At 55.8% G+C, this 24,262-nt stretch overlaps 1 protein-coding gene across 1 annotated transcript in view; it reads left to right on the top strand.

Moving 5' to 3' along the window:
- Positions 1-24,262, top strand: part of LRP1 (LDL receptor related protein 1) — an 80,503-nt gene that overhangs the window by 33,485 nt on the left and 22,756 nt on the right. Inside the window, exons 15-42 of the mRNA XM_063115480.1 lie at positions 350-475; positions 2,741-2,881; positions 2,999-3,124; positions 3,577-3,693; positions 4,093-4,173; positions 5,790-5,957; positions 8,875-9,057; positions 9,477-9,677; positions 10,801-11,046; positions 11,260-11,457; positions 12,492-12,696; positions 12,879-13,043; positions 13,678-13,922; positions 14,198-14,329; positions 14,645-14,872; positions 15,096-15,270; positions 15,358-15,452; positions 15,673-15,822; positions 16,002-16,142; positions 16,509-16,643; positions 18,244-18,375; positions 18,638-18,772; positions 18,966-19,095; positions 19,205-19,331; positions 19,696-19,847; positions 19,939-20,063; positions 20,397-20,774; positions 22,155-22,344. Coding sequence (XP_062971550.1) covers positions 350-475; positions 2,741-2,881; positions 2,999-3,124; positions 3,577-3,693; positions 4,093-4,173; positions 5,790-5,957; positions 8,875-9,057; positions 9,477-9,677; positions 10,801-11,046; positions 11,260-11,457; positions 12,492-12,696; positions 12,879-13,043; positions 13,678-13,922; positions 14,198-14,329; positions 14,645-14,872; positions 15,096-15,270; positions 15,358-15,452; positions 15,673-15,822; positions 16,002-16,142; positions 16,509-16,643; positions 18,244-18,375; positions 18,638-18,772; positions 18,966-19,095; positions 19,205-19,331; positions 19,696-19,847; positions 19,939-20,063; positions 20,397-20,774; positions 22,155-22,344 — 4,627 coding nt within the window. The remainder of the gene's footprint in view (positions 1-349; positions 476-2,740; positions 2,882-2,998; positions 3,125-3,576; positions 3,694-4,092; positions 4,174-5,789; positions 5,958-8,874; positions 9,058-9,476; positions 9,678-10,800; positions 11,047-11,259; positions 11,458-12,491; positions 12,697-12,878; positions 13,044-13,677; positions 13,923-14,197; positions 14,330-14,644; positions 14,873-15,095; positions 15,271-15,357; positions 15,453-15,672; positions 15,823-16,001; positions 16,143-16,508; positions 16,644-18,243; positions 18,376-18,637; positions 18,773-18,965; positions 19,096-19,204; positions 19,332-19,695; positions 19,848-19,938; positions 20,064-20,396; positions 20,775-22,154; positions 22,345-24,262) is intronic.

The following is a 24,262-nucleotide window of genomic DNA, read 5'->3' as shown; positions in this document are numbered from 1 at the left end:
GGCTGGGGACAGGGTGGGACCTAGATGGGGGTGGGTGGGACCCAGGCTGGGATTTGAGGCTCCTCTGGGGATGAAGGCACACCCCAGCGTTCCTAGACTCTGACTTTTGAGGCTCCTGAGAAGTCCCCCAAACCATTTTGACTTTCTCTGTTCCCCATTTCCCCTCTTGCCCCACATCTGTATCTCCTCTTCCTCAACATGCTCTTCTTCCTCTCATTGTTTCCTCTTGCTGTCTCCTCATTTTAATGTCTCCTCCTCTATTCCCTTCATCTCTCCTCCCTGGCCTTTCCTGACCCTGCTACTGCCCATCCGCATTGCCCTCCTGTCCCTCCCCGCGGCCCTCCTGCAGTGGGCACCAACAAATGCCGGGTGAACAATGGCGGCTGCAGCAGCCTGTGCCTGGCCACACCCGGGAGCCGCCAGTGTGCCTGCGCTGAGGACCAGGTGTTGGACACAGACGGTGTCACTTGCTTGGGTACGAGGGGCCCAGCTGGGGTGGGAGTGGGGAGCAGACCTCAGCAGGAGGACGCCACAGAGAGAGCAGGAAGGCTTCAGAGTCACATCAGAGATTGAGGAGGCAAAGAGGGGTCTTTGTGGGCCAATAGGAAGCAAGGGATGGGGGTGAGAGAAGGTTCTGGGGACTGGGAGGGGGTTTAAGGGGGACTGGGGGCTGGGAGGAACGTGGGAGGGCATGAGGATCAGGGGAAACTGAGTGAGGAACAGCACAGCTATGAAAGGAGGAAAATATTCTTCTTTTAAATGTATTTCCCCATCATTAAACTAAGATAACATTAGTTCAAAATATTAGAAATTAGAGAGGAGAAAGAAAAGCCCAAATCCCACCAGTGAGCACCTCTGTATTATTAGCATTGTGGTAAATTGAGCACGACTCTATTTTCCTTAGCTGGGTTATGTGTTTTTACATAGCTATGATCATACTGCGTATAAATTGTCTTTGCCCTTTTTGGCTCATGGGTGTTACAGCATTTTCTGTGTTAGTACTGCATACTTTTAAACAGCCTTATTTTTTAATAAAAGTGTATCATGGTCATTGTAAAAATAAATAAGTAAACACTATAGAAAAATATAAAGGAAAAAGGGCAAATCGCTCTAAATTCCACTCTGTATAGATGAGCACTTTTACCGATTTGGGGAACATCCTTCCAGACATTTCTCTGTGCATTTACTTTTACATAAATGGAATTGTGCTATACATGCTGTTCTTCGCTTTGTTTTGGTTTTTTGCTGGTTGAGTGCGATTGTGGCAGCACATTTTCTATTTCCTGCTTTTGTCACTTGACAGTATATCATGAATACGTAAGCAGCATTTTTAATAGCTAAAATATGTTTCGTTTAGTAAACGTCCCATAATTTACTCAACCATTTCTCTACTGTCGGATGTGTAGTTTGTTTCCAGTTTTGGGTTATATTCATATCAGTATTTACTGAGCACGGGCTATGTGCTCATTGTTATAAGCATTTCCCAGTAACATGCTTACTCCTTAAAACATCCTTGTGGGCAAGGTATTTTTATTATCCCCATTTTACAGATGAATAAATTGAGGCCCAAAGTTAGAACAGGGTTTCAAACCCAAGAAGTCTGTCCCAGAACCTGTTTCTTAATCACCCCCTCTCTTATTTCCCACATCTTCATGCCTTCCCATATTCTGGATGTTTTCCTTACGACAAAATCCCAGAAGTGGGAAGGGGTCAGAGGAGCCTTAGCGCACAGCCAGGAATGAGTGGCTGAGGTCAGGCGAGAGCATTGGTGGAGGGGGGTTAAGGAGCTGAGGGGCCAGGGTACTGGAAGCACCATCTCCATGGAGTTGAAGTCAGCAAATATTGAACCAGGAGTGTTTTTGGAGAAAGTAACACTAAGACAAGAGCTAAAAAACCCTTAAGGACAACAGGATGGCTTGGAGCCCTGTAGAAGAGGACGCTGGTGTATACTAATAGTGTGAAATCAACACTGATTTTTAGAAAAGAGGGGAAGAAAAGTCAGGAAGCAGCAGTGACGAGCAAGGAGGGCACATACCAGCCTCCTGGCCCATTGATCCCTGGAGTACGGGAGAGGAAATAGCCACCATGAGACCCATGGGAACTTTCAGAGATTAGAGAGGGGTGGGAGATGGGTCAGAAAGAGGAAGTGCAGAGCCGTGGGGGCTGGGGAGCAAGAGCTTGAGAGTCCTGGGCTTTTTGAGGTTGCCGATGCAAACACAGACAAAGGATGTAGTGATTTTACTGCTAATGGGCTAAGGCAGATAGGGACAGTGAGTGTTGGGGACGGGGTGGAGTCTGCAGGGTTTCTGGGGCCTGTCTGCACTCCTCCTGGTCGAGTTGACACGTCTGTGAAAGAAGAAGCTCAGGGACCGGGGCCCGGCCCTCTGGGTCCCAGAGATGACTTCCAAGGGGGAGTCCATGGAGATGGCAGGGAGGGGTGGGGCAAGTTCTGCTTGATAGTGACAAAAGGATGGGGGGCTCCAGGCTCTCTTGGAAGCTGGTTTATTCTTAGGCCACATTGAACTATGGGAATTATTGAGTCATATAACATCGTCCTTGTTGCTTGAGAAAGAATCGGAGTTTCCATCCAGATAATTTGTTCATGAAGAATTATGTACTAGGAAAAACTACTGTATATTATTAAAAAATAGTAAAACAAATAAAAAAAAGTTGGGGGACCTAGCACCTGTCCCATGACCTGGATCTGACTTTCCCCCTCACACTCCTGTGGTGCCCACAGCGAACCCATCCTACGTGCCCCCACCCCAGTGCCAGCCGGGCGAGTTTGCTTGTGCCAACAGCCGCTGCATCCAGGAGCGCTGGAAGTGTGATGGTGACAACGACTGTCTGGACAACAGTGACGAAGCCCCAGCCCTCTGCCGTGAGTCACCCCATCAGACAGCAGGCCTGCAGAGCAGCTCAGCTCAGGCAGGGCCTGGCTCCAGGCAGGTGGAGAGCTCTTGCTCACCCCTGACCTGTCCCCTGTTCCCACCCCCAGATCAGCACACCTGCCCCTCAGACAGATTCAAGTGTGAGAACAATCGGTGCATCCCCAACCGCTGGCTCTGTGACGGAGACAATGACTGTGGGAACAGTGAAGATGAGTCCAATGCCACTTGTTCAGGTGTGAAATGGGGGGGACCTCACGGCACCTCTCAGTCGGGAAGGCCGGTGGATGGGGAATCCGGGCTTGGGAATATGGGAGCCTCAGGGGAAAGAAAGAAAAGAGCCCAGGGCATGCAGGGCAGAGGCAACAGAGTCCTGAGCAGGAGGAGGGGGCTGCTGCCCCTGCCCCAGCTGGGGAAGGCGGGGAGGCCTAGGCTTGCAGTGGGCTGTGCACAGGCTGGAGACCAGGAGCAGGCAGTGGCTCTCCTGCTTGGAGGGTATGAGAGACCCCTTAAGAGATGGGGCAGAGCATCTGGTGTGAGACCATGTAGGTGGTTTTGAACTTCTCTAAGAGAAATAGTTTTGAATCCTTGGAAATAAAAGTCTTGAAAAGCAGAGAATAACAGAGGAGAAAAGAAAACTAGGAGCGGGCCAGGATGAGGAGTCCTCAAGCCCATCCCTGCCCCCCAGCTCGCACCTGCCCGCCCAACCAGTTCTCCTGTGCCAGTGGCCGCTGCATCCCCATCTCCTGGACATGTGATCTGGATGATGACTGTGGGGACCGCTCTGATGAGTCGGCCTCATGTGGTAAGAGGGACAGCAGGAAGGCTGGGCTGGGCTGGGGGAGGGCGAACCCACGAGACCAGGTCTTGAGAGACCCTGCAACTTAGTACCTGAGTGGCCTTGAGCAAGTGACTTCATCTCTGTGGCCTGTGTGAGTTTTGTCTGCAAAATGGGGATGATAGTACCACCCACATCACAGCATTGATGTGGGGGCTCCATGAGCTCAGGCATGAGAAGCGCTCGGCACAGACCTGTGTTGGGGACCAGTAGGGAGGCACGAACAGAGTTTCAGGCTGAGGCACTGCTGCTTGGCCGTCCCTCCCTGTCTGACTGGGTAAGGGCTGCAGGTTATGGGAGGGCCCCCTGCGTCCATCTGCTCAGTGCAATGATGCTGTGTAATCAGCTACTCTTTCTCCCTGGCAGCCTATCCCACCTGCTTCCCCCTGACTCAGTTTACTTGCAACAATGGCAGATGTATCAACATCAACTGGCGGTGTGACAACGGTAAGAGCTTGCCTCCCTTTGCCTGCCCTGATTCCCAGGAAAGCTGGAGGCTGCAGCCAGGCCCTGGCTGGGAAGGGAAGGGAAAGGAAGGCATTTTGGAATCAAGCTGGGGCCTCCCTCCCGTACACTGAAGCCCGTCTAGGTTGGCTGGGAGAAAAGAGGAGGAGCCAGAAATGCTGTGGGGAAGCCAAGATGGACTGAGGGGAGACCCTACCCATAGCCTGTTAGTGCCGTCTCTACTCCAGGCAGGGCCTGAGCTGCCCACTCTCTGGCGGGACTTGAGGGCCAGAGAGAGATGTACAAGAAGGGCTGAAGGGGGAGATCCCTGTGCCCAGCTCTCTTCCCCCCTGCAAACCCCCATCTCCTGGAGTCCTTGGTGCACTCTCCAAGTTCCAGGCTCCAGGTTTAGGGGGCCCACCAGGCGGCCAGCCATGGACCAGGTGATGTCAACCCTGAGCCACAGGGGCCACCGTGCGTGTACACGTGCGGGCAAGTGATCGTTGTGTGTGCCGTCTCGCATTCTGTAGTGTCTGGTGTCGTGCTGTGATGTGCTGCCCCAGGGGCTCCAGCCCTGGCTCACGTAGGAGAGGATGTGTTGGGTCCGTACCATGTGGCCCTCATCCTTGCTGTGCGTGCCTCGTGTGCCAATGGTTGCCCTGGCGGTTTCTGTGTTTCAGAGAAGGATTGTGGGGACGGCTCTGACGAAAAGACCTGTCCTGAGCCTGCCGGTCAGTGCATAGAAGCACATGCACCATCACCCCAGATCCCCAGCTGGCCTCGGCTGCCTCCCAGGACCCCCAGGCTCCCTGCCCCACAGCTGCTAGGATGTGAAGAAAAAACAACAGGGAGGAGAGAGAATGGAGAAAACAGAGGGAGAAAGAAAACAGCGGACAGGAAAGAAGCAGAGGGCAGAGGGGACCACTCAGAGAAGAGCAGAGAACAGAGAGGTGGTGACAAGACAAGGGGAGGAGAGAGTCAGAAAAGGAAATCCAACTGGAAAAGGGGCAGGAACACAACCCAGGGGGACAGCCAAGCCCCAGTCTTATCACATGTCCTGTAAACGTGGAGGGAAGTCCAGTAGCCCCCACCCCATGGCCTAGAAAGCAGGACATTCATTCAGCCAGCCCCAGGAGGCCTTCAGTCCAGAGGTGGCCCCCAACCCCTCCCAGCCGCAGGTACCCAGAGCATGGTGCCTGGCAGTGCCCAAGCTCAGGGTGGTTCTGGTAAAGCCCTTCTGACCCCAGCAGAGAGGCGTCACCTACATTCCACCTACCTCGCTCCCTCCAAAACTAGAGAAATCCAAGCCTTTCCCCCCAAAGCAAGCAGACCTCTGTTCCCTTGCCCTTCCGAAAAGGAGAGAGGAACGGTTCCTGTCCCCCACCCCCAGCCCTTCCAAGACCCTGCTGGAGCGTCCCTACCTCTCCCTGCCCTCGCCCTGTGGGCCATGGTGCATGCTGCAGTCTATGCAGTTTCTGTGTCTTTTCTGTTTGTTATTTTCTCAGTGGGGGATTGGGGAGGGAGGGTTGGAAGGGGAAATAGGGGGCCCAAGCTGGGATCGCAGAGAAGGCTACTCTTCTGACTCCCTCTTTTCCTCTCCCCCTTTTCGCTCCCCATAGACAACGATTGTGGGGACAACAGTGACGAGGCTGGCTGCAGCCACTCATGCTCGAGCACCCAGTTCAAGTGCAACAGTGGGCGCTGCATCCCCGAGCACTGGACCTGCGATGGGGACAATGACTGTGGGGACTACAGCGACGAGACGCATGCCAACTGCACCAACCAGGGTGGGCACCTGGGTCCGGGGGTGGGGACAAGACCATGCCCACAGCATCAGCCACTTGGCCCATCCATCATCCTTCTGCCCCCTGTGTGTCAGCCACCATCTGAGGACCAGAGATGGCCTAGACACAACTTTTATCCTTCAGGAGCTTCCAGTCCTGCGGGAGAGGGAGATTATAGGCAGATCATTGCCATACACTGTTAAGATTGTGGACTTTGCAATTGGGTGGCCTTGGGTTTGAGCTCCAGCTCTGAAACTTATTATCTGGCTGGCCTTGAGCAAGTTACTTAATCTCTGTGGGCCTCTGTGAGTTTTGTCTGCAAAGCGGGGTAATAACAGCATCATCACAGCATTGATATGGGGGGTTAGAGAGATCATGCACAAAAAACACTCAGCACAGGCCTGTGCTTGGTAAATAGTAGCTTGAGAAGAGGACACTAACAGGCAGGGATGAATGAGCACAAGGGGACCAAAGGAGGGAGGGGTTGGCTCCTTGAGGTTCCCAATACCCAGGCCTGCAGGGTCCAGCCAGGGAGTGGGGGCAGTGGGGGCTGAGTTTCCTGGAGGGCACAGGCTCTCTCCGGAAATGTTGGCTTCTTAGCTCTGGCCGATTGTTACCATGGAGGAATGCAAACCCAGGGTTGCCCTGGCTTCATGAAAAGTCAGAAATGCAGGTTTTTATGTGAAATCTGCCAAATTTTTAACACCGGCATATTAGTTTCCTAGGGCTGCCATAACAAAGTACTACAAACTGGGCGGCTTAAGTGACAGAAATAGATTGTCTCACAGTTCTGGAGGCTAGAAGTCCCAGACCAAACTGTCGGCTGGGTTAGTTCCTCCTGAGGGCAATGAGAGAGGATCTGTTCTAGGCCTCTTTCCTGGCTTTTCTGGTGCTTTGCTGGCAAGCTTTGGTGTTTCTTGGCTTATAGGTGCTTTACCCTGATCTCTGCCTTCATCTTCACGTGGTGTCTTCCCCGTGCGCATCTTTGGGTCCAAATTTCCCATTTATATAATATAGGGCACCAGTCATATTAGATAACGGCCCACCCTAATGACTTCATCTTAAGTTAACCATCTGTTTTAAATAAGGTCACATGCACAGGTATTATGGGTTAGGACTCCAACATCTTTTTAAGGAACACAACTCAACCCATTACAACCAGCAATTGATTTGAAATTTTAAAAATACCATGGGACAAAATCTTCCTGCAGGCCTCATCTGGTGCAGGGACCACCAGTCACAACCATTCCCACACAAGCAGGAAACGTACTGAATAGAGTCAAGCACCCACTATGAGCCCAGCCCCAAGAGTGACAACAAGGAGGTCACAGGAGGCTCAGGAAACAGTCACTGAGTCTCCAGGGCCTCCCCTGAGAAGGGCCTGGTGAGAGGCAGGTGACAGCGTCCTGGGTACTGAGAAGAGCCCTGGCAGCTGTGTGGTGTAGTGAGGAGAACTCCCTGTACCCCCCCAATGAGCTGAGCAGACGTGGGCAAGTCACTTCCTCCGAGCCTAGGCTTCCTCCTCTGTGAAGTGAGATGAGACATGTGAGGCCTGACACGTGGGAGCCGGGCTGTCACCATCGTGATTAGTAACCATGGTGTTGAGCGGGGATTGTCTAGGATCATTCAGGAGGAAGCGGGTTTTGAACTGGGTCCTGATGAGGGGTTAGACAGTGAGTAAATGGACGAGAGGGAGGGTCTTCCAATGGGTGATAGGGGTGGCCTGGAGCACCCCATAGTAAAGACTTAGAGGGTGGCAATGGGGCCAGGCAGGGCCAGTCAGACCAAGGGGAAGGCTCGTGCAGGGACAGTGGGAAATGAGGCTGTCCCCAAAGGGTGCAGATTATGATGGCAGGTGAAAAGTCAGGCAGTGGGATTTGATTTGAGAGGCACTGGGGACTTACGAAGGATTTGAAAGCTGGAAAGCAGTATGATGTAGGAGATGCTTTAGGAAGACAACCCTGGAAGGGGATTAGATTGGAAAGAGGTCCAGAGCCCCCGAGCGAGAAAGGAAAATCAGCTCAGAAGATGCTGCTGAAAGTCCAGACACAGGACGAAAGTGTCCACCATGCTGATGGCCAGGAGGACAGAGGAGAGGGGCAGGGAGCAGCGGGTGCATGTGAGGAGCCTCCTGGGCAGCTCACCCGCTCCTCTCCCGACCTCATGAGTCAGATCTCAGCACAGCAGCCAGAGTGATCCTGACAGGACATAAGGCGGATCACACCCCAGCCCTGCCCTCAAGCCTCCTCTGGCTCCCTGCATGCTTGGAATGAATGCCAAGCCCCCTTCATGGCCTCCGGGGCCCCCTCCCCTGCCTCTCTGACCTGCGTTTCTGCCACTCATCACCCTTCACTCTGTGCCAGCTGTGTCAGCCTCCTGGACATGTTTTGGATGTGCCCAGCATAGTCCTATCTCAGAGAGTTTGCACTGGCTGTTCCCACTGTTTCCAGTGTCTTGGCAGCTCACTCTCAAATGCCTCCTGCTCAGAGGCCTTCCCTGACTATCTTATCTAAAGAGTCATATCCAGCCCTCTCTAGCCTTCACCCAGCTTTGTCTCCATAGCATTTATCACTACATGCAGTGACATTCTGGATTTATGTGTTGATCTTCATTGTCTCTCTTCCCCACTAGAACCTAAGCTCCATGAGGGCAAGGACTTTGTCCTGTTCACTGCTGGTATTTGAGACAGTGCCTGGCGTACAACAGGCACTCAAGAAATGCTTGTGGAATGAATGAATGAAACACAGGCTAAGGTGGGAGGCATTTGAGCTTTGACTCATCATGAGTTAATGCTTCCAAGGTGTGTCAGCAGAGCTCAGAGGACTCTCCAGGCCTGCCTCAGCACATGGCCCTGGGCTCAGAGGCAGAGATGAGAGCTGACATGGAGCACCCCTTGGACCCTCCCCTTGTCCCTCTGCAGCCACAAGACCCCCTGGTGGCTGCCACACTGATGAGTTCCAGTGCCGGCTAGATGGGCTGTGCATCCCCCTGAGGTGGCGCTGCGATGGGGACACTGACTGTATGGACTCTAGTGACGAGAAGAGCTGTGAGGGAGTGACCCATGTCTGCGACCCTAATGTCAAGTTTGGCTGCAAGGACTCAGGTAAAAAGGAGGGAGCCTGGAATGGGCAACCTGGGCAGGAAGAGACCATATTGGGAGCAGAACAGTGGCAAGGGTGGTGGCACTGTACTGCGTGGAGTGGGAGTGGGGACACTGCAAGGCAGAGGGCAGTGCAGGGAAAGCTTATGCGTCATGTGTGGGGGAAGGCATGAAGGAGCGGGGGCCTGCACAAAGGACCCTGAGAACCAAAATTCTCACCAGAGTTGAGCTTCAGCACTTCCTGCAGATTCCTGCCATCTTTGTTGCCTATGAGAATTTAATAGAAAAAGCCTCAAGGTTCCTAGTGGACCCCAAGGCACTGCAGACGTGACCCTATTAGAGAAGCCCACTGGGTCTGGGAAGAAGAGCATGGAGAGCGCCACTGCTCAGGCTTCGCCCCTCGTCCTGCACCCGTCCCTCAGCTCGGTGCATCAGCAAAGCATGGGTGTGTGACGGTGACAGCGACTGTGAGGATAACTCAGACGAGGAGAACTGTGAGTCTCTGGCCTGCAGGCCACCTTCGCACCCCTGTGCCAACAACACTTCAGTCTGCCTGCCCCCTGACAAGCTGTGTGACGGCAACGATGACTGTGGAGACGGCTCGGATGAGGGCGAGCTCTGTGGTGAGGCCCAGGCCTGGGTGGGGCCGAGAGGAGTGGGGACAGTGGCTGGCAGGAGTCTGGGCTAGTGCAGGTCTGTGGGAAGAGGTCTGAGACCAGGAGAGAGCAGCTCCGGCTGCCAGGAGAGCAGCACCCAGAGCAGTTACCAACAGCCTGTGTTGATTTAGGGCTCACCTTGGCACTGTGCTAATCCTGTCACTCTAGTCCATTATAGCATTTAATATAGCGAAGCAGCCCTGCAAGGCAGGTACTATTATCACCTCTATTTTGTGGGGGAAAAAACTGAGCCACAGAGCTTAAATAGCTGGTCCAAGGTCACACAGCTACAGCTCTGCAGAGGCACTGCAGCGCCCCCTTTCTGTACTCACAGACCCCTCACCCACACTCACGCCACAGAGCGGTGAGGCGCGGCTTGCCAGATGAAGGCACCAGGATTGAATGTTGGTGGTCAGAGCAGACTTCCCAGAGGAGGTGGGAATTTAACTGGGTTCCCAAGGATGGGCAAAACTAGCAGCGTGAGTAAGAAGGAGGAGGGTGTGCATTTCAAGATCAAAAGAAACAAGGTTGGGGGAGTCCAGGGGTCGGGGAGGGCCCCCTGGTGTGACTTGGGGATGAGGAGCAGAGCAGCCTTATCTTGTCCTCTGAGCCAGGCAGAGCACCCGGTTCCTTACAAGGAGAGGAGTGGGAGATAAGGCCACTGGGACTGGCCAGGACAACTGCTGACAGGCTGCCAGTCGGGCTGGCAGATTCCAGGGTGTGTCAGAGGACCCATTTTCTGCCACACCCCACCCCAAATCACACCCAAGTCAGGACTCTCCCAGGAAGGGGGCAAAAAGCTGGGTGCCAACCATGGGCCCAACAAGGGGCAGGGAAGTAGAGACCAGAAAGAGAGCGTAGGGGGTGCTCCTTGGGGGAAGGGGAGGGGGGGTCCCAAGTGGTGGGTGCTGGGGAATCAACCCTGGTCCTGAGGAGTCCTGGGAAGCATTGGGGCAGGAGCTTGGCAGGAATAGAGAAGAAGGAGACCATGGGAAGGGCGCCAGGGCTTGGTGTGGGATGCAAGGCCATGGTCCTGCCTCCTCCCAGATTCTGACCCTGGGCCTGTCCACCACCGCCCTCCCCCCTCCAGACCAGTGCTCTCTGAATAACGGTGGCTGCAGCCACAACTGCTCGGTGGCACCTGGTGAAGGCATTGTGTGTTCGTGCCCTCTGGGCATGGAGCTGGGTCTCGACAACCACACCTGCCAGATCCAGAGCTACTGTGCCAAGCACCTCAAGTGCAGCCAGAAGTGTGACCAAAACAAGTTCAGCGTGAAGTGCTCCTGCTACGAGGGCTGGATCCTGGAGCCCGATGGCGAGAGCTGCCGCAGCCTGGGTGAGACATGGGTGAGCGGTGGCCGAGCAGGCCAGGCAGGCCGGGGCAGGCCCCTGAGCTGCAGCGGCTGGGCTTGGGTGGACAAATGCCAAGGCTGAGGTCTCCATCCGGGCTCCCAATGCCAGGGCCAACAGAGACCCTGCCTGCACCTGGACAAGGTGGCACAGAGGCAGCAAACCCCTTGCCGACCCTCTCGTGTCCTCTCCACCCCAGACCCCTTCAAGCCATTCATTATCTTTTCCAACCGCCATGAGATCCGGCGCATCGACCTTCACAAAGGAGACTACAGTGTCCTGGTGCCCGGCCTGCGCAACACCATCGCCCTGGACTTCCACCTCAGCCAGAGCGCCCTCTACTGGACTGACGTGGTGGAAGACAAGATCTACCGCGGGAAGCTGCTGGATAACGGAGGTGACCGCCTGGCCATGCCTGGGACTGATGCTGGGGCGAGGTGCACACAGAAGGAGCGCTCAGGCACTCAGGGCCACAGGCCTGGATCCAGGTGGCCCCAAAGCAGACGCCTTGGCTCTCCCATCCCCCATACTCCTGTTAATTGGGTTAGATTTTGCTGTGGGTCTCAGTGCCTGATGCCCCGTAATTATCGTCAGCAGAGCTGCCAGCCTGATAATTAACAAAATGATCAGCCTTTCCTTGGAACGGCCTGGAGCTCAGCTCCCCAAATCCTAGAATTGTAGGCTTGAAAGGAAAAAAGCCCTTTAGGGGTGGAGTGACCTGAACCCTGCCTCTGTCCCAAGGTAGCCTGACCCATCGCAGAGGTCCTTCCTTTAGTCTACACACAGTATAGAGCACCTGCTGTACATACTAGGCAATGGGGACACAGCAGTGATCAAAGCAGGGTGTTTTAAACTGTGTGGTCAAGGAAAGTCCCCCGAGAAGGTGACATCTGAGCAAAGACTTGAAAGAGGCACATTTTACTAGAGGAGTTTGTATTGTTTGTAATGAAGAAGACCTGAAACCGTCTCAAACATCCATCAACAAGGGGTAGTTAACTGTGATAATAGTTTCTAAAACAATGAGATGTGTATATACGTATTAGCATGGAAAAATCTTCAAGACATTCTGTGGAGTGACTTCTAGAAAGTTCTGTCCTCATATTGAGTCCAGGTCTGTCCCCCAAAGACTACCCTTTGCTCTGACCTCCTTCCATAGGTTAACCCTTCAGAGAGCTGCATGCAGAAGGTAGCTGCCCCCAACCCTGCCCCTCCAGGCTTCTCCTCTCCCACTTGACCTCCTGATGGGACAGGGGCCTGGATGAGGACAGTGGAGATGTTGAGAACCCCACTTTGAACCTGGGCCCATCAGAGGTATTGGCAGAAGTGTCAGGGTTGAGGATGGTCATTGAGGGCTGCTAGGATTCTGCACACTCACACCACCCTACCCCACCCCAGGAGACTTTTAACCTCCTGCAACCCTCTCTTCCGCAGCCCTGACCAGTTTTGAGGTGGTGATTCAGTATGGCCTGGCCACACCTGAGGGCCTGGCTGTAGACTGGATTGCAGGCAACATCTACTGGGTGGAGAGCAACCTAGACCAAATTGAGGTGGCCAAGCTGGATGGGACCCTCCGGACCACCCTGCTGGCCGGGGACATTGAGCACCCAAGGGCGATCGCGCTGGATCCCCGGGATGGGTGAGGACCCTGCCCAGCCCTCTCTGGCCCCATGGTCTTCCTGAAGTCCCATTCAGCCTGGAAAGGAACACCTGTCTGCTGGGTGATATTCTCCCCCCGCCCACACTTTACCTAGGATCCTACCACAGCCCCTTCTCCAGGCCCCTGACTTTGGCCCTCCTGACCCCCTCCCCGCTCCCCAGGATCCTGTTTTGGACAGACTGGGATGCCAGCCTGCCCCGCATCGAGGCAGCCTCCATGAGTGGGGCAGGCCGCCGCACTGTCCACCGGGAGACAGGCTCTGGGGGCTGGCCCAATGGGCTCACAGTGGACTACCTAGAGAAGCGCATCCTCTGGATCGATGCCAGGTCAGCCCCTCCACCACACCTGGGGAGGCCCATGTCAGCAGCATCCAAGACAGAGGGGGGAAGGGGTCCCAGGACCCACAGTGACAAGAGTGGTGAGAGGGCCCAGGACATCTAGACCCAGAAACACGGTGGCAGAGGACTGAGCACAGCAGAAGGACCGAGGGGGGAGAGAGGCTGGGGCCCAGGGAGGAGGGGCTGGTAGGAGAGGCGGAAGCAGGGCTGTCTCCTGTGGTTATCCGAGTTGTACCTTCCTCTCTATTCACAAATCTGTGCCCTCTGCTGGGGGCTGTGTCTGCCCAGAGGAAGGGGAGGCTTTCTAATTGGCTGGCCCAGATTTGTTGCCTTTTTCTATCTTCTATGTAAGCCCCATGTGGCAACAGCAGCCCCAGGAGAAGTGGGGCAGGAGACTCCCTCGGGGGGTGTGGGAATCAGGGCCTGAGAGCTGGAACCTAGACCTGTTGGGTTCTTGCCCCACGGCCCTTCTGTCTGCTCTGGCTGGCAGAGCTGGGGAGGAATGCTCCGGTGGGCTCAGCAGGGAGGGCTGTGGGCCTGGCCATGGGAAGGTGGGCGCCCTGGGTAGGCTCCGTGAGGGCTGAGATCCCAGATCCTCACTCTGCTCTGACCATGCTCTCAGGTCAGATGCCATTTACTCGGCCCGTTACGATGGCTCCGGCCACATGGAAGTGCTCCGGGGACACGAGTTCCTGTCACACCCGTTTGCAGTGACACTGTATGGAGGGGAGGTGTACTGGACTGATTGGCGAACAAACACTCTGGCCAAGGCCAACAAGTGGACTGGCCACAATGTCACCGTGGTACAGAGGACCAACACCCAGCCCTTCGACCTGCAGGTGTACCACCCCTCCCGGCAGCCCATGGGTAAGGGGCCTGGGGCCTCGCAGGCAGCTGGAAAGGAGCCAGCAGCCTACTTAGAAGCTCAGAGGAGGGGCGGTGAGAATAGGAGGGATCTGTGGTGGGATGGCAGGATGGGCCCACCTGTTGACAGAGGAGCCATCTAGCAACAGAGGAGGTTCTAGCAGCAGAGGATGCTGGAACAGGGAGGATGAGAGTGGGTGAGGAGGGGGTAGCCCAGGTGAGAAAGGCCAGGTAGGGACCACAAGTCACAAGACGGTCTCCTCCCTCCCCTGCTCCAGCGCCCAATCCCTGTGAGGCCAATGGGGGCCGGGGCCCCTGCTCTCACCTGTGCCTCATCAACTACAACCGGACCGTCTCCTGCGCCTGCCCCCACCTCATGAAGCTGCACAAGGACAACACCACCTGCTATGGTAGGAAGGCCTCTCCCTCAAGAGCCAGTGGTAAACTGAGGCTGCAGGGGAATGTTTTGGGCACCCAGGCTCCCGGTTGTAAGTGAAGGTAGAGTCCCAGTTGGGAGGGTCCTGAGAGGAGAGGCCCAGAGACAGCCACTGTAAGAAGAAGCTTCAACTCTGTCAGGGAAGCCACACCCGGTCCCCACAGGTTCCTCCCCACAGCCAAGGGCCAGCAGCAAGCAGAAGGAACCGGAAGGAGGAAGGACCCTAACCTGAGCGGGTGGGAAGCAGGGGACAGGGACTGCCCTCAGTGACTGGCCCCACGCCCCACAGAGTTTAAGAAGTTCCTGCTGTACGCACGTCAGATGGAGATCCGGGGAGTGGACCTGGATGCCCCCTACTATAACTACATCATCTCCTTCACGGTGCCCGACATTGACAATGTCACGGTGCTGGACTATGATGCCCGTGAGCAGCGCGTGTACTGGTCTGACGTGCGGACACAGGCCATCAAGCGGGCCTTCATCAATGGCACAGGCGTGGAGACAGTTGTCTCTGCAGGTTTGTCCTGGCCCTGGACCCCCCCACCTAGCCCTTGCTCCCAACCCTGGTCCCCAGCCCCAACTTCTTGGTCCCCTTGGTCCTGATGTTCCTTCTCCCAATCCTGTCCTCTCTGTGCTCCAAACCTGGTTTCCTGATCCCTATTCCCAGAAGCCATGCTGGCTCTCCTCCAGACCTGTGCCCTGCAAACACCCAACCACCAGCTCCCTACTTATGTCCCCAGACTTGCCAAATGCCCATGGGCTGGCTGTGGACTGGGTATCTCGCAACCTGTTCTGGACAAGCTATGACACCAACAAGAAGCAGATCAACGTGGCTCGGCTGGATGGCTCCTTCAAGAACGCGGTGGTGCAGGGCCTGGAGCAGCCCCACGGCCTGGTCGTCCACCCGCTGCGTGGGTTGGTCCAGGGCCTGGGCTGGGGAGTGTGGGCTGTCGGGCTGGGAGGAAGGGGACTCTGATCCTCCCCACTCGGAACCCTTCCCAGGAAGCTCTACTGGACCGATGGTGACAATATCAGTATGGCCAACATGGACGGCAGCAATCGCACTCTGCTCTTTAGTGGCCAGAAGGGCCCTGTGGGTATGAACTCGCCCTGCCTGTGGCCCTACCCTGGGACCTCACAACTGGGAGATACTCACGGGGTCCCTCAGTTGCCACTTGGCCTCCCTGAGCCCGCAGCTTAGTGCCTGTCCTCACCACACTCCCCCCAAACCAAATGCCCCCTCACAATACTCTGTCCCCATCCCTGGATCCCTGGCCCTGTGCCAGGCTCCTCGATAGCAACACCCATCTCTTCCAGGCCTGGCTATTGACTTCCCTGAAAGCAAACTCTACTGGATCAGCTCCAGGAACCACACCATCAACCGCTGCAACCTGGATGGGAGTGGGTTGGAGATAATCTATGCCATGCGGAGCCAGCTGGGCAAGGCCACCGCCCTGGCCATCATGGGTGAGGGCTGCTGGGTGGGGCAAGGGCCAGGCCAAACTGGATGGGAGAAGGCGGTGGCCTGAGGGCAGCCTTCCACCCTGATGACTGAGGGTCCACAAGCCCTTCAGGAGAGCTGGGAGGGGGGCCTTCCCAAGGGTCTCATCCCTTCCTAAGGGTCTCATCCCTTCCTGCCGCCCCAGGGGACAAGCTGTGGTGGGCAGATCAGGTGTCAGAGAAGATGGGCACGTGCAACAAGGCTGACGGCTCAGGGTCCGTGGTCCTGCGGAACAGCACCACCCTGGTGATGCACATGAAGGTCTACGATGAGAGCATCCAGTTGGGTAGGCAGTGGGGGCAAAGGCAGGGGCCTCGGGGATTCAAAGGCAACCGGGCTGGGGGTCAGGGAGAGGTTCAGAGCTGTGGCCAGGAGTAGGCTGCAAGAACAGGGGGGCAAGGGAGTGAGTGAGAATGCAAGTGGCTTGGCTCCACTCACCACCTGAAAGGGCTCCTTTTTCTTTTTCCCAGAGGCAGACTATAGGCTCCCAGGGACCCGGGAGGACAGGAGACCTGTGAATTGGTTGGGTGGTGACCCCCACCAGGTCCAGGGTGAAGGCAGTGACCACCTTCACCCTGAGCAAGTCATACCTGACTCTAAGGTCCCAAGGAGGTTGCCTAACCCTTTCTCTCTGCCTCCCACCCTCCCCCAGACCATGAGGGCACCAACCCCTGCAGCAGCAACAACGGTGACTGCTCCCAGCTTTGCCTGCCTACATCGGAGACAACCCGCTCCTGCATGTGCACGGCTGGCTACAGCCTCCGGAGTGGCCAGCAGGCCTGCGAGGGTCAGTGCCTGGCCTCTCCTCCCACCCTGGCCCAGGTCTCCAGCCCCAAACCCTCCTGCCCTACGGCCCCACCTTGGGGACAAGACTGCATTCATCATGGATTATCAAGTGGCTTCTGGGTTGGATGCTTGGTCAGCCCCCACTGTGCTGGGTGCTGTGGTGAATTCAGGGGACAGAAGCCCCTGTCCTTGTGCCCTGAAGCCTTAACTAGAAAATGTAGGGGAAACTGGACTGTGCAGTGGCCCTGACTGTTCAGTCCTGCAGTAGAGTTTTGGAGAAATAGATGTCAACGGGCAGATCAGGGTCAGCTTCAGGGAAGAGGTGTGCTATGAGCTGAGTTTTATAGGATGAGTGGGATTTGGATAGGTGACTCAAAGGAGAAGGGACAAGGCACGGGGAATAGCTAGAGCCAAGGCCCAGGGATAGGGGTGTGTGTGCAGGACCCTGAGGCCCCAGGACAGGAATAGGGGGCAGGGAGTGGGGACGGCCTGGTGATAAGGCTGTGGGGTAGAGTGGGGCTCCTGTAAATTGTCAGCCAGGAGTGCCTGGAAAGTGGTGTTTGGGGAAGATTAACCTTGCGGCAGAGAGCCACAAGGGGGGAAAGGGGGAGGGGGAAACGGAGGCAGTTAGACCAGTTAGGAGGCTATTAGAAGTAATCTGAGTGTGAGGAGATGGGACCTGGGCTGGGCTTAGCAGCTGGGTTGGAGAGAAGGAAAGAAACTCCAGAGACATTTCACAAGAGCTTGCTAGCTGATTTATGAGCTTGACCCGGGACAGCATTTCCCAAAGTGCACTCCTAGGAACCTCCCTCTTTGATGTGGGTAGATGTTACAGAAAGAAATGCTGGGTTGACCAAAGTTTAAAATTTTTTACAGCAGAACTTCTCAGACCCTTGAATATGCTCATGTACACTGAGAATGTTTCAAGAGAGGACTCTAGTGTTTGGGGTTTTCCCAAACTCACTTGACCATTCATTCTTTTTTTTCACGGAGGCTGAGCAACCAGGGCCCCTTTGGGGATTCATTTTGGGACATGCTATATCAAAGGGATAAAGGCAAGGGAAGATTCTGGGATGCATGGATAGTAAGAAATTGCAAAACTGGGGATAAGATTGGCTAAGGAGCAAGGTGCTGGAGAGATTGGTGTTAGAGAGGGTGTGAAATAGACCAGACGGAGGGAGGGCAAAGAGGAAACTAAGGTCAGTCTGAGTGCTGAACTGGAAATCTAGATTTTGGAGTCATCCAGTCCTGCCTGTCTTGTCTGAACCTCCCTGACTCTGCTGCCTAAGGGACTCGGGGGTGCAGCGTTGTAGTGGGTGAGGCTCAGGGAGAACGCAGGGAGAGGAACCTGAGGCTCCGCTGCCCTCTAGTGGTGTCTAGAGGTCCTGCAGGTAGTCCCCAGAGCTGCCCTCTCTTCCCTTGCCTACTACCAGCCAGGTGAGCTTCCTCCCTGCCCAGGCTCCAGACCTCAGGCCAGAGTGTACGTGTGTGTTGGGGGTAGGGGTGATAGCTGGGGGCAGATATCAAAGAGTGAGGGTGACAGGAGCCCCGCTTAAAGGAATGTCAGTGAGGCCTGTGGCTGAAGTGTCCTTGTATTTCAGGTGTGGGCTCCTTTCTCCTCTATTCTGTGCACGAGGGAATCCGGGGAATCCCCTTGGATCCCAATGACAAGTCAGATGCCCTGGTCCCAGTGTCGGGGACCTCACTGGCTGTCGGCATTGACTTCCATGCTGGTAAGCCATTCGTGGCAGCGGGGAGTGGGACGTGACCCAGGAGCTTTGGGGATAGCATGCTCTGAGGAGCCAGTGAGAGGCTGGCTGAACTGGCTTGAGGAGAGGCACCCATCACAGCTGCCCCCTGCCCAGTCTCTCTGCCCTTCCAAGCCCCTGTCATCTCCAGCACTCGCCCACCTCTGTTCTGGCACCCATGCATGATTTTGACCCCCACCTTGCCCTGCCTTGTTGGGTATCCACATGTCCACTCCTCCACCTTCAGAAAATGACACAATTTACTGGGTGGACATGGGCCTCAGCACCATCAGCCGGGCCAAGCGGGACCAGACATGGCGCGAGGATGTGGTGACCAATGGCATTGGCCGTGTGGAAGGCATAGCTGTGGACTGGATTGCAGGTGAGCAGTTTGTGGGCTTGTGGGGCTCGAGGAGCTGAAGGTGAGGCAGAGGACTGTTGGGGGAACATGGGATCTCAGAAGAAGGGGTAGGCAAGAGCAGATGGGGGAGTTGCAGGGGTATCTGGGGGCTCGGCGGGGACCTGGTACGTCTGTCCTCACACAATCTCCTGAGCTCCACCAACTCCCTCCTCAGGCAACATCTACTGGACGGACCAAGGCTTTGATGTCATTGAGGTCGCCCGGCTCAATGGCTCTTTCCGCTACGTGGTCATCTCGCAGGGTCTAGACAAGCCCCGGGCCATCACTGTCCACCCGGAGAAGGGGTGAGGAGCTGGACAGGCTGGCTCGGGTCTGGCCACAGTCCACACTGATGAGGCCCTGTCTCCTCCATAGTCTGGGGACTGACACTCCACTTCCCCCTCCACCCCACAGGTACTTGTTCTGGACTGAGTGGGGTCAATATCCACGTATCGAGCGGTCTCGACTGGATGGCACGGACCGAGTGGTGCTGGTTAATGTCAGCATCAGCTGGCCCAATGGCATCTCGGTGGACTATCAGGTTTGGATGCAGACTTGGCCCTGGGATCGATGGCTAGATTCCCCTACCCTGTGTCCTGCTGCTCTTCGAGTCTCCTTGTGATGAGCCCCCATTCAGTGGGAAGACATGGAGACCAGGGGAATCATGGGGTCTTCTGGCCCAGACCCACATGATGGTTGGAAGGTCACCCAAAGTGGGGAGTAAGCAACACCTAGAGGTTGGCATGTCAGCAGGTCAGAGGGCGGGAGGACAAGGAGGAGGTAGGAGCGAGCAGGGAACAGCCGAGCTGAGGGCCCCACACCAGCCCACATACTCCTTGCTGCCCGGGATGGGGGCCGGCAGATGGCGTGGCCCTGGAGGTGAAGTGGGTGCCTCTGGCCTGCAGGATGGGAAGCTATACTGGTGCGACGCACGGACAGACAAGATTGAGCGCATCGACCTGGAGACGGGCGAGAACCGTGAGGTGGTTCTGTCCAGCAACAACATGGACATGTTTTCAGTGTCTGTGTTTGAGGATTTCATCTACTGGAGTGACAGGTGAAGGCTTCTGTGCTGGCCTTGTCCGCCTCCATCTGTTTTCTCCCTCCTGGCTCCAATGACGCCCAGCTTATGTCCTTGCTTCCCCCAGAACTCATGCCAACGGCTCCATCAAGCGCGGGAGCAAAGAGAATGCCACCGACTCTGTGCCACTGCGAACTGGCATCGGCGTCCAGCTTAAAGACATCAAAGTCTTCAACCGGGACCGGCAGAAAGGTGAGGCTGGGGCTCTGGGCTGGGGAAGAGGCGAGAGGCCACCCTGGCCTGGGAGTCCTCTCCCCAGGGAACCCAGAGTGAGAGGGACCAGGTGAGAAATTAGACACACAGGGCACTTTCTTATGGCCCAAGAGACCTAGGGATGGTGAGGAGAGGTTGAGGAACTGTAGAGCTGATCTGGGTGTTGGGTGCTGGGGCCTGGAGGATCATGTGAGCTGGGGATACTGAAGTAGAGCAGGACACCAACCAGAGCTTCCACCTGGGCCCAGATGACACCGTGAGTCTTTCCCCAAGGCAGGCCCTGTCCTCTGTACACTCCCCGTCTCCCCCCAGGCACTAATGTGTGTGCAGCAGCCAATGGCGGGTGCCAGCAGCTGTGCCTGTACCGCGGCGGTGGGCAGCGGACTTGCGCCTGCGCACATGGGATGCTGGCTGAAGATGGGGTGTCTTGCCGCGAGTACGCTGGCTACCTGCTCTACTCCGAGCGCACCATCCTCAAGAGCATCCACCTGTCGGATGAGCGCAACCTCAATGCGCCCGTGCAGCCCTTTGAGGACCCTGAGCACATGAAGAACGTCATTGCTCTGGCCTTTGACTACCGAGCGGGCACCTCCCCAGGCACCCCCAATCGCATCTTCTTCAGCGACATCCACTTTGGGAACATCCAACAGATCAATGACGATGGCTCAGGGAGGACCACCATTGTGGAGAGTGAGCCCAGTACCCGGGTCTCCCAAGAAGTAGGGGGGCAAAGGGGGGCAGCATGCACTCTCAGACATCAAGCAGTCCACCCCTACCCTGATCTGAATCCACCTGCTGTGGCATCCCTGACAAACGGCCAGCCGAATCACACTGCACCCATTGTAGTTACTGGAGAGTTTCTCCTCATTTGGAGTAAGAGTGGGCCCCCCCTACCCCCCCCCCCCCCACTGGAGGTTCTGCCTCCAGGACTGCAGAGAATAAGCCAAAGGTCTCCTCTGTGGAGCCCGGCATTCACAAGCACAGGCTACGGAGACGGGCGAGGGCTCCGCTCTGGTCACTTAGGACGTCAGTAATTAGGGCAAGTTTCCTGCTCTTGCCAACCTTGAGCTTTCTTATCTGTAGCGAGACAGGATCCCTGAGATGGCACATGTGGAAGCTTAGCTCAGCACAGGAGACGAAGCCCGTGCTCCGTAAAGAGTAGTTGCAGTGTTAGAATAGTAGGACAGCTTTCCAGCTCTTTGAAAACTGCTAGTTTGTCCCACTGCATTTTCTCTCCTTCAGGCTGGATACTTCCAGGTCCTCCAACACATTCATCTGTTCTTTTATTCATTCATCTGATCTATAAGCACCTGCCAGGCACTGAGCTAGGTGCTGAGGATATAGCGGTGAAAAGAACACAGACCTGTCCTTCAGCCTCCACTGGGACATTTTCTGCTCCACTCATCCAGTTCATATGTCTTTCTAAATATGTAGCTTCCAAAGCTAAACTTGATACTGTACATCATAGCTCAATCAGGGGAGTGGCGGAACTGTCCCTCCCTTTGGGTAGTTGTTCAGACTACAACACAGCATCACCGTGTGGCACCCACATCCTCATGAGGCTTGAAGACACTAAAACCCCTCAGTCTTTTCTCTTACACTGCTGTTCAGCTCTGTCTCCCTCACTGAGCACTTGGTTCTTTAACCTGAGTTGAAGATGCCTCCTCAACGAAACAGTCTGGTTCAGAGTCTTTTTAAGTAGTAACCTCCGAGGACAGCCCAAGTAAGATTTGATTTACTGAAATCCACCTTGCATTCAATTTGGCAGAACTCCAGCTCCAGAAAAGGGTGATCACAACATGAAGCCAAACTGGCCAGAGAGTGGGGAGACATAGGAAGAAGGGTTAGGGAGGTGGGCCATGGACAATTTTGGTAGTTAACAGAGTGGTCCAGGAGGGGTTGGGGGTGCTGAAGGGCAGACCTTATGCCCCAAACCCTCTCTGCTGTGTCCCATACCCAACATGTCCCCTTCCAGCCAGGCAGTGGGTGCCCCAGGCTGCCCCCCTTAGCTCCTGCCCAGGCGCCTCTCTGGCCCCCTCCCAACCCTTGGCTGCTCCTGTCTCTTCACAGATGTAGGCTCTGTGGAAGGCCTGGCCTATCACCGTGGCTGGGACACTCTCTACTGGACAAGCTACACAACATCCACCATCACCCGCCACACAGTGGACCAGACCCGCCCAGGGGCCTTCGAGCGTGAGACAGTCATCACCATGTCTGGAGACGACCACCCGCGAGCCTTCGTGCTGGACGAGTGCCAGAAGTGAGCTGCCGGGCTTAGGTAGTGGAGGGAGATGGGCCACAGGGGTGGCAGAAACTGCCCCAAGTAGACCCAGGTGTGGATGCAGGAGCAGGAGCTGGAGAGGTCTCTAACCCGAGCTCACCCTTCCTTGCTGTGAGCTTCAGTTTCCTCATCTGTGATGTAAGGATACTAATATTTCAGGTGCCTGAACCAAGAGGAGATCAGGGGCTGTGGAGGACACTTCTGGCTTTTTGATTGATTCATCCATCAGAGAGCCATGGTCAAAGCGCAGAATAGGTCCTCTGTAGCTCTGGGACTCAAAGCTTCAGACAAAGAATGTTCACTGAACTCCAGTCATGTGGAAGCCTCAGGCTGGACCTGTTCAAGCCCCCTAGCCAGGGAGAGAAATCATAGTCATGGGAAGCACTGATGACTGGCACAGGGCTGTACATGATGACCAGGAGGCATCATGGAGGGAGTGGGTTGGCATAGGGCCCAGAAGTGGAAAGGACGAGGAAGGGCAGCCCAGATAGGGCAAGTGCTTTGAGAAAAAGCCTGGAAAAAGGAAAGCTCAAGGCAGGGAAGGACAATAAGGGGACCTCCCACACGCCATGGGCTATAAGCAAGCCTGAGTATGGCAGGAAGCTGGGGTCAAGAGCACGAGCCAGGAAGAACCCGGGAGGAAACCCTCTCCAGCAGGGGCAGCCCCCATCCCCACTGGGCGGGCCTCTAGTGAGCCACCCCCTGGCCTTAGCAGTCCTGGCCACATGTGAGCAATACTTTTTCCCCCTGATTGAGCAGCATTTGGAATGTTTTGAAAAAGCTTTACTAGGAAACTGAGGGACAAACAAAACCAAAAGCAACTAGATAGAAACGGGGAGTGTACTGAACCTACATTCCTCACGCTGATGTAACTCAAGTCCAGGCCTTCCTCCTTCCCAGCCTGCTGGCAAGGCCGACCCAGCACTAGGGCCCTCTGTTCCCTCCTGTTGCAGCCCTGTCCGGCGCATCCATGGCTAATTATGAAGATCTGGTCTTCCCTGCCACAACCCTTGGTCACCTCACCTGTCTGGGGATGGCTCCAGGGCCTGTCCCTCATGGGCCTGGAGCTTCCATGGAGCTGCCATCATGCTGGGCTCCCTGCCTACCTCCCACTCTTATCCCAGAGGAAGCCCCCCTGATGGTTGCTCACCAAGTTCCTTTCCTCTGAGCCAGGGCATCCCATCGTTCATTCAGCAAGTGGCTTTTGAGAATCCATGCTCTTTTGAGGATCCAGTAGGGAGCAAGAGGGACCTCAGCCCTGCCTCGGGTGTGTCTGGTTCTCCTCATGATGAGACTGCAGGGAGGTCATGACAGTGTACCGAGGACCTGCCCCAGCCTAGAAGTCAGGCAACGTGTCCTCAAGGAAGCAGCGATTGTGCCAAGGTCTGAAGGATGATTGGAGTGAACTGAAGCAAGGGCAGGGTCAGCACCCAAGGAGAAGGAACTGAATTGTGTGGGAGGGGCCCTCCCTTGGGCACAAGTAACAGGCACTGGGGGACTTGGAAGGAGCCAGTGTGGGTCCAGGTGGAGGAGCAGGATAAGCAGAGGGCTGGACAACCCAGCTTCCTCCTGTGCCCACCCTGAGACTGGCACTGGGGCACTGGAGGCCCCCAGGAGCTCACAGTTAAATGGTCAGAAAGTCCCCTGTGGCCCTGGCTGCCGACCACCTGCCCAGGAAAGCCCTTCTTCCTCTCCCTCCCACCACCCCTTCCCGGGGAGTGGTGTTACCAAACCTGGAACTCACAGTTGCATCTTGTGTAACCCCTCCACGTGTAAGAACTTGTTGATGACCAGAGGAAAGCCTGTCCTCACTGTGAGTGTGAGCTGGGCATCACCCGAGGGCGTGCAAGTCCCTGGTGGGGACTGACAAGTCCAGTCCACTCCTGACCAGTCAAGG

Source organism: Cynocephalus volans, chromosome 12 (genome assembly GCF_027409185.1).
Source record: "Cynocephalus volans isolate mCynVol1 chromosome 12, mCynVol1.pri, whole genome shotgun sequence".
Taxonomy (NCBI): Eukaryota; Metazoa; Chordata; class Mammalia; order Dermoptera; family Cynocephalidae; genus Cynocephalus; species Cynocephalus volans.
The sequence above is the reverse complement of the archived record's forward strand: the minus strand, read 5'-3'. Positions and strand labels throughout refer to the sequence as shown.